The sequence below is a fragment of the Alligator sinensis genome, unplaced genomic scaffold, assembly GCF_000455745.1.
Source record: "Alligator sinensis unplaced genomic scaffold, ASM45574v1 scaffold19_1, whole genome shotgun sequence".
NCBI classification, from domain to species: Eukaryota; Metazoa; Chordata; order Crocodylia; family Alligatoridae; genus Alligator; species Alligator sinensis.
In genome coordinates, this window is record NW_005841916.1 from 2003655 (window position 1) to 2013268 (window position 9614).

At 45.1% G+C, this 9614-nt stretch overlaps 1 protein-coding gene across 1 annotated transcript in view; it reads right to left on the minus strand.

The window, feature by feature from the left end:
• Positions 1 to 2479: 2479 nt before the first annotated feature.
• LOC102371283 overlaps positions 2480 to 9614 on the minus strand; it is a 12605-nt gene continuing 5470 nt past the window's right edge. Inside the window, exons 4-6 of the mRNA XM_006018907.3 lie at positions 5369 to 5506; positions 4633 to 4743; positions 2480 to 2843 (exon numbers count right to left, since the gene is read on the minus strand). Of these exons, the coding sequence (XP_006018969.2) occupies positions 2689 to 2843; positions 4633 to 4743; positions 5369 to 5506 (404 nt within the window). The 3' untranslated portion in view covers positions 2480 to 2688. The remainder of the gene's footprint in view (positions 2844 to 4632; positions 4744 to 5368; positions 5507 to 9614) is intronic.

Consider the following 9614-nt stretch of genomic DNA (forward strand, 5'->3'; position numbering starts at 1 on the left):
ACATGGGAAAAAAATTACAATGCAAAAGCTGCATGAATCCCCTCTGGCCCTTACCCTGTGACAAGAGACATCTTTGCCCAAGTCCTGTACCACTGTGTTGAGAAAGCAAAGGGAAATGGTCTTGTATATCCACCTGCAGGGACCCAAGGCTGGCTGGCATCTTGGCCTTCCACCAGACTCCATTCAAATAAGCACCTCCCAGAAACTGGGCCAGAACAGCAATGCATGGGGAACAGCAACTCCAGGGCACACACACACGCACACACATTCTCACACAACTGATGTCAGCAAGGAGTTTCCTGAAGCAAAAGAAGGGAAAGAAGGACCTTGCAGGGATCCTGCATCATAAACTACCCACAGAAGGAAAGTTCTCTTTCCTTTTATTTACTGGATTGCAGGAAACATCAGTTCAGCTCCAGACTATAACCTGCTTCCAAACTCTCAGTAACTGAAGCATCTCAGAAACTTTCCTGTAAAATATGGAGCATCAACAGACACTGGGGGTAGGCACCATCTCAAGGTTGATGTCACCCTTTTTTCTGTAATTGTCTGCCTACAAGTGCAGCAGACAAACACAAACCAAAGAACTGCCTGCACTTCCCTGGCACTCCAAATGCCCCTTGGGCCCCCACTGCACGAGAGTGGTAGGGGTTCCCATGAATCCCTAGGTTTCACCATGGAGCACAGGGTATAGCATTGCACACTGGGTGCCATGCACTCTGCCTCATGTGTTCCAATGAATGCAATTGTCTCTGAGAAACATTCAGACAAAAGGGCTATCACTAGTGTAGAGTTATGGTGTTCAACCTCTGACTGTGGAACAGATCCAGCCCACAGAGCCTTTTCATCTCACCCACAGGATCCAGAAATTTGGCAGCAAGAAGCAGTGTAGCACTAACTGCTGTGAAATTTCTGGACCCATGGGCTGTATAAGGTGGCCCTGCATGCTAGATCAGGCTGGCCTGTTGGGTTTCTCCATGGCTTGATCCAGATGCGCAGGGTCAGGCTAGTACACAACCAGATCCAGCATGCAGGACTGAGCCAGCACACTGGATCGCTCCTGTGGACTAAACTGGCACCACTCATCTGGTGGGCAGGGCCAGAAGGTTGTGTACCACTGGTGTAGAGCTTTCCCTTAAAAATGGACCTAAAAGATCTTTCAGTTAAATATGCATTTCTCTCTAGCACCTAGCCTGGAAGGGAGGGACTGCTTTGCTTCTTTTCTGTTTATCTGATGATTGTAGACAAGAGGTGCTAGCATCCAAAAACCACAACTCTCCTGTTTCCGTACAACACTGGTATGAATGTAACTGAGCAGTGATGAAATGGAGGAAACCAGCACCCAAAGTGGTGAAGCTGCTGCGCTGATTTCTCCATCATGGTAGCCTTACCAGCAGTATCAGTGCTGCACTGCAACATTTGCTTTTTTCTATCATGCTATTCCAAATGGTGCCCTTACATGCAGTTTTTCCAATGTTCCTCATTCCTGATCATCAGCACCTATCTTTATTCTTACTTTGATACCAAGATCCTCAGCTCTGAAAATGTATCACAGGCCTGGCCTGCAACACGGGCTGCTATTCCTCCCTTCAACTTCCATATAAGTTTGCAAATGACCCTCATTTCCACCCTGCAGTGCCAGCTGCAGCCTTAATCACAGGCCCCTATTCTCTCTCTCAGTCAGAACACTTGTTGCGCCATTCCTCAGTCTCTTCTAGGCAAAGTAAATGTATGCAATACAGAGCAGCTCTAGAGTGAAACCCACTTAAGGAATTATCTAAACTACCACTGTCAACACAGATAACGCAGAGTAAAAAAAGTCCAAATATACACAGCTGGCCAGTTCACTCAGTCTGGAATAGCCAGACTGTTACATTTTAGGTATTTATGCTCTTGGCCCTCCCCTGTTAGACGGTGACACCAACCAGCTTCTCAGAATCACAGACACAAGCTGCAACAGAGCCCTTTTGATAGAGGCAAGCAGTCCAAATTGACCTTCTGTCAATCACTCATCTCAATATTCAATCAATACTCATGGCTACCTGTAGGTCAGGCAGCAATGCAGTATGCACATGATGATTAATCATTATCTTGCATTATGTACAACAGTCACAGTTGGTATCATATTTTTCAGCTTCACGTAACTAGTGAAGGTTCGAGGGAAAAGGGGTTGGAGGTTAGAAGTTTGGTCCAGATAGGCACCCGAAACAATGGTGCTTATCTGGGCCTTCTCCTAAGCTCTTAGATGTGTAAAACATGTTGGGAAAATCTCATGAGAACAGGCTCTCTCAGGAGACTTCTGTCATGCACCTGTTTTGGACTCAGATTAAAATGTTACATCAATCCTCATTTCAGGCTGGGCACCATCCAAGAATATTAAAAGGGCAAAATGTGACAACTGTAGGGGGGAAAAACCTGCCCAGATTGTTTCAGAACTTTACAAAAGGCATCACAGCTCATGTGCAATTCTATAAATAGGCAAAGGCTCAGGGAGCTTGGAAAGTCTTATATATGCCTGGACTTGTTTGCCCCATTGCTAATGAGAGCAATGTGCTTTAGCCACAAGGAAAGTTTAAATGAGGTCATCTCATGGACATGGCCCCTCTAATTCAGGGATTATTTTTCAGACCAATTCTGATGTGGAATGTGACTAAGGAATGCAAAAGGCAGGGCACTGAGTGTGTCTGATCAGGGGTCAACAGGACTGGGGAATGAATCTGACTCCATTTCCTGGTTTTCAATGTCGACGGCAACCTCTGCATCCAGTTCAGACTTTGCCTCTGCCTTGGACTTGCCTTCCATCGTGGGATCTGACTCAAGGCTTTGGCAGGCCCCTGTACCTTCTGGAAAAGAAGTGAGAAATAATTTTAAATACTTCTCCTGTCTTAACACCACCTGTGCTGAAATCATCCCCCAAGCCATTGGGAACATGCATGAAGAAACATACACAGAACATTTAGATCAGTTTAAGCCTTAAATGAACAGATACACAAGTCCATTAAACTGGTTTAAAGCCACCTGGAATGGTTCAAAAGTGCAACTAGAAAAATCAAGTACTCTTTGGAACTGGTTCATTGTTATGTATGAAGGCCAAGAGTTTCATAACATAGACCTGGTTGGTCTTTCAGGAAACCCACACTGCATTGCTCCTCAACCTGTTGCTTGGCCAATAAAAGCTCTCTAACAACCAACTGTGTCCTCATTCCCCACTTGACTGAGGTCTCTCTTTGTGGCTCCCCCACGTCTGGGAACACAAAAGCACGGTCCAAGTACACCCTTTCTTCATCTCTCCTCTGACAAGTCAGGCAAGAACACTGCACACTTTGGTCAACTGTAGGCTATTAAAATGTATTGAACTCTTGTTTAGGAGAGAAGGGAAAGCACTAAAGTGAAAATGTCTGCAACCACAGGTCATCATTTCCTGGCACCCTCAAATCTTAGATAAAAGCATTCCACTTTCCAACTTACCTGCCGCAAGGTATGCTGAGCTGAGTGATCTTTTTGGTGTCAAGAGCCACAGCACTTCAATGCCTAATAGGTGACTCTTCTCTATGAAATGCTAGGGCACTGTATATATATGGAAACCTCTAACCAACAACAGTTGTGAACTTGTTCCCAATCAGTGACATTTGGGAAATGTTCGGTTGTTATTTGTGTCTACGTCCTTTTGTCATCTCTGGCCTGGGCTATTGCAACTCCATCTTTCTGCATCTCGGCACAGGCAGATGCTAGATGCACTTTCTGACAGGAATGGAAAATCAGAACTGCATCACCCCCATTCTGCACACAATTGTACCAACTCCCCTTTCAGCTGAAGATGTTCAAAAGCAGACACCCTCAGGGGAAGGGCAGCAGGGTGGGAAGCCCTGAGCCCACAGCAGACAGCCCGCTTCCTCCCCCTGCCCCGCAAGGGGCTCCAGTCTAGCCCTGCCACCTGTGGGGGGAGGGAGCATTGATCTTGTCTGCATCATTTTGGGGCTGCAAAAAATTTCCAATATTTAAATAGGGTTATGCTGAGAAAAAGGTTGGAAGCACTGGTCTAATTCAAGAAAGTAGAACTTGCACTTAAATATCCTTGAGTCCAACAATATTTAAATATGTGTTCAGAGCTAATCACATTTGAAGTACTGTCCAGAATAAGGATGCTTTCCAGAAGCAGGATCGATATTAGTGTAAGCCTCTCTTAAAAAATATACCGGATAAGCAAAGCAGGGAGTTAGGATTGCAGTAAAACCTGAACACTTTTTCTAAAGATATATGTTAAAATGAATATTAAAGGGAATGTTAAAATGAATGAGTCATCCTCGGCTAGCCACAACTCACTCCGAGGTGATGTGCTGCATTTCTGCTGCATTTCCTGGGGGTGTTATGGGCATGAGGCCACAATGCACCGGTGCAGCATAGCACTGGGTGACTAATACACATAGTCACACACACAATACATAACCGGTGCAGCTTGTTGTATTGACAGGGCAGCACAGGGCAGCACTGCCGCTGATCACACAACAAATTATACTGCATCACACTCCAAGATATCTAGCCAGCTCTTTCCACCATCAATAACGCTGCTGTCCTCCACTTTCCTAAATAACTGATATATCAGACAAGCACAAAAGAAAACACTGTACCTACCAGGATGTAGAGGGCTATCAGCTTTGGCAGATGGAGCCTCATGATTTGGGGGGTACTTTGCTGCTTCCTTGGCTGTGCCTGAGAGTGGTATTCCCTCTTCCTTTTCTTCCTCTGTAAAAAATCATACAAGAGACTTGACTGAAGCAGGTCGCCCATGTCCCACCCTCCTGGGAGTAGTCCTTGTGAGGCCTGATCAATGACACTCATCTTTGTCTTCCTCTCACATGGCCCCTGCTCCAATCTCAGAACATGCGACCTTAAGCTTCTGAATGGAATCAAAAGCCTACCAGCACTTGGAGAGCTGACGTGCTCACAACCTACGGTAGCATGGCTGTATCACAAACAGCATAGCACAAAAGGCTCCGTCCTGACAGTGGACCCAATGGGCCTCTCTGCCTCAGGCCCAGACTGAGGAGTACTGCTTAATTAATTTTCTCCGAGTAACGCTTTACCACACTGTCAGCATGAAGAGCTCCTGCTATCAAATTTGAGGAGGATTTTTTTTTTCCTGGAACCCATCAGCAGATGTTTCCCCTTCAATAAGCAGGTTCCTGCAGAGCTCTGCTTCCTTGGGACAAGGGGAGGAACGATAGGACAGGCCTAGCCACAAGCTCTATGCAACACCTAGGGGAAGCTGTATTAAGTTCAGCATTTCAGGTAGTAGGGCTTTGTTCACCTTCTTCTGGGACAAAGTCTTCTTGGCCAAGTAGAAGTTAGCAGAGAAATTCCCACTCACCTGAAGGCACGGGGATGAATTTGTAGTTGCTTTTCATGCAGCAGCATGTTATTGCAGACACAATAATGGCCAGGAGAATAGCTGCCCCTCCACTTCCTGCCACAATGTAAAAGAACCACGGGTGCTTCAGTAGGTCTCCTGCATGAAGGAGGCAGCATGTTAGGCAGAGGAACGGCGGGTGAGCAGGTTTGTTCTCCCTGGCTAGAGAATCCCAGAAACCAGACTGAAGTCAGTGGGGATCACTGAGAAAGCAAGTAGTTTGGGGGGATTAAAGAGAAAGGATGAACTATGTGATGCAGTCTTATTTCACAGACTTTTCTCTTTATTGCCTTTCCCAGTCCCATGAGACCAGGACTGCAGATGGCCAACAGAAGGTCATAGATGGGTTGGCAAATATAAACCAGCACAGCAAGGGGAGAAGGAGAAGGGAGGACTGCCAGCTACACACATTTTGCTGGGAAGCAAATGTACTTTTAAAAAGAGACAGATTTGGATAGGAAAAGTAGACGGCATAATAGGCTTAGACAGAAAGTGAGCCTTTCAAGTATTCCTTCTCCATGAATGCAACCTGCTTAGACTTCAGGCATTCAATAGCAAAAGTTCTTTCTTCCAAATATGATATACTTCAGGGGCCACATTTAACCCTGCTATAAATTCTCTGATGCCAAGGGAATTGCTTCAGAATAATTCTACCCCATTATTTCCCATTTAGTCCCTTACACACTATTCTTACAGCTTGAATTGTCTGCAAGTCTTTCTCTCCATGTACGTAGCTTATCTAGCCAATTACAGTGGCATGTTATGGTACCTTGTATGGCCGGTTAATAGTCAGTCTATCTAGACTAGTGATTCTCAACCAGGGTGTTGTAAGATCCTCTTAAGGGTGTCACACAATATTAGAACTGTTAGGTGTGCAAACACCTACAAATAATTCACAAAGGCAAACCCAGAGATTTCAAATAGAAATCCATAGTGTCACAAACATTCTGACCTGCTGCAGTCTTTCTACATTCTTTGCAACACAAGAATTGCTCTATTATTTTTCCAGAGCTGAAAAATGAATAAACACTTAAGAGATGTCATTTTCCAAAGGCATATGTTGAGTCTAACAAGGGGTACCTTTATTCTGTACACCTCACTTAAGATTGCAGTGGCTAAACTTGATATAGGATGCCAAATATTTGAAATTACAATAATAATTACAGCTGGTCAAAATGTGGAAACATATTTACATGAAAATGTTGAAATATCATTTTTTCTGATTGAAAGGCTGGAAGGAACCTTGGAAGATCATCAAGTTCAGTCCCCTGCCCCAGGGGCAGGAAGTCAGCTGGGGTCATAGGATCCCAGCAAGATAAACATCCAAATGTCTCTTGAAGGTGTTCAAAGTGGGTGCTTGAACCACCTCCGGCGGCAGTCTATTCCAGACCTTGGGGGCTCGGACAGTAAAGAAGTTCCTCCTTATGTCCAGCCTGAAACGGTCATGGAGGAGTTTGTGATCATTCAACGTTGTCATCCCTTGGAGCGCTCTGGTGAACAGACGTTCCCCCAGATACTGGTGGTCACCCCTGATAAACTTATAGGTGGCCACCAGATCACCCCTGAGCCTGCGCTTTTCCAGGATGAACAGTCCCATAGCTCTCCTCCTCGCATCGTAAGGTCTGTTTTCCTGACCTCTGCTCATGCACGTGGCTCTCCTCTGCACCTTCTCAAGCTTCTCCACATCCTTTTTGAATTGTGGAGACCAAAACTGGATGCAGTACTCCAGCTGTGGCCTCACCAAGGCCGAGTACAAGGGGAGAACGACGTCCTGGCATTTGCTTGAGAAGTATCTATGCATGCAAGCCAGAGTTTTGCTCGCTTTACTAGCTGCAGCATCACATTGAAGGTTCATGTTCATTTTATGGTCAATTGTGACCCTGAAGTCCCTTTCATCCATCGTGCTAACTGCCGAGCCTTTGCAGGTTTTTCCTCCCAAGGTGGAGAACCTTGCATTTTTCAGTGTTAAACGCCATCAGGTTCTCATCCACCCATTTCCTGAGCCTGTCAAGGTCAGCCTGGATCACCCCCCTGTCCTCAGGTGTGGACACTTTACCCCACAGTTTGGTGTCATTGGCAAACTTGGCCAGTCCACTTCTGACACCAATGTCCACATCACTGATGATGTTAAATAGTATAGGCCCAAGGACAGCCTTGAGGGACCCCACTGGTCACAGGGCACCACGACAATGGACTTCCGTCAACCACCACCTTCTGGGTCTGACCACGGAGCCAATTCCCCAGCCAGTGGATCACGGTGAGGCCGAGGCCGCAGTTAGCCAGTTTTGCTAAGAGGTGATCATGGGATACCAGATCAAAGGCTTTTTTTAAGTCAAGATATATGACATCAATCTCTTCTCCTTTGTCCAGGTGATAAGTCACCTGGTCATAAAAGGAAATAAGATTGGTCAAGCAAGACCTACCTGAATAATCTCCTTTTTAAAAGAATCAGAATGTAAAATACATTTTTTAAAATATTTATCTGGAACAAATTTACTGAAGCTATTTTCAAAAGGGTTTATATACTTAAAATTAAGTTTTCAGCAGATAAAACATTTGATAACCATCGATTATATTATTCTTCAACAAACATGAATGTTTATTGGTAGTTTCAATAAACATTTGAGGGAATAAATCTAAAAAGACATGACTTTTTTTGAGAAATACACAAAAGTTCTGAAGATTTTTCCTACAAAAATGTATAGCAGCTTTAAACTGCCTGTGCATATTTTTGTTTGTTTAAAGTTTTTCAGCCTACTAAGAGAACTAATTTATCAAGCTGTCTTCAGCTCCCATGGCTTTCCCTTCAGATTCCCTGTAGTGATAGCCTGTCGTTGTACCTGAGAAGTTTACATTATTTTTGCCAATTTGTTTTATGTTAACATGCATCCAAGGTGAATTTTCTCTGTCATCAGTTTGTCCAGTCTCCCCGTGTATTTATCTACAGTAGGTAGCCTGAGGGATTTTATATTCATCTGTTCACCTGGATCTTGCACAGCTATTATTAAATTCCTTTGTGGGTTTCTGAATAGGAAACAGGAAACATATATTTTATTAAGGGACTCAGGTGGCCACACAGAGTGAACCCTAAACATAGCCAATCAAATACTTTATTGGTTTATCACAGGGCCTGATTGAGAGCCTGTAGATATCAATGGGAGTGCTTCCAATAACATCAATGAGTTTTCCATCAGGCCTACAATTAACAGCTGCTGATCAATCCATTAGGTGAAACTGGCTCATGCAATATATTCAGAAACTATGAACAATTTGGCAAACTAATAAAATTACAGTCTGTTCACAGACACTGGCCATAGTGAAAGAAAGCTAAATTCTCTAAAATTACCAGTAGTCGTGGTGAATTGTTTGCACAACATTAACGGTAATAGTTGGTGAGGAGATGTGTATAAGAGTAGGAGTTTTGCAGAGTAGGAGTTTTGAAGTGATGGGAGCCCAAAAAGGGTGGCTGTGCCTTAAGGAAATGATCCTTCAGGCACAAAGCGAGATGATCCCGATGCGAGGAAAAAGAGGGAAAGGGGCCAGGAGGCTTCCTTGGCTGACCAGAGAAATCCAGGGCAGCCTAAGGGCCAAAAGGGGAACACATAAAAAGTGGAAACAGGGAGAGATCACCAAAGACGAATATACCTCCTCTGCTCGCGCTTGTAGGGAGGCAGTTAGACGGGCCAAAGCTACCATGGAGCTGAGGATGGCATCCCAAGTAAAGGACAAAAAGAAATTGTTTTTTAGATATATAGGGAGTAAAAGGAAGGCCCAGGGAGGAATAGGACCCCTGCTAAATGGGCAGAAACAATTGGTGACGGAGAGGGGGGACAAGGCTGAACTCCTCAACGAGTTCTTTGCCTCAGTGTTCCTAAGCGAGGGGCACGACAAGTCTCTCACTGGGGTTGTAGAGAGGCAGCAGCAAGGCGCCAGACTGCCATGCATAGACCCTGAGATGGTGCAGAGTCACTTGGAAGAACTGGATGCCTTTAAGTCGGCAGGCCCGGATGAGCTCCATCCGAGGGTGCTGAAGGCACTGGCCGACATCATTGCAGAGCCACTGGTGGGAATATCTAAACGCTCGTGGTGCACGGACCAAGTCCCGGAGGACTGGAAAAGGGCCAATGTGGTCCCCATTTTCAAGAAGGGGAGGAAGGAGGACCCGGGCAACTATAGGCCAGTCAGTCTCACCTCCATCCTAGGCAAA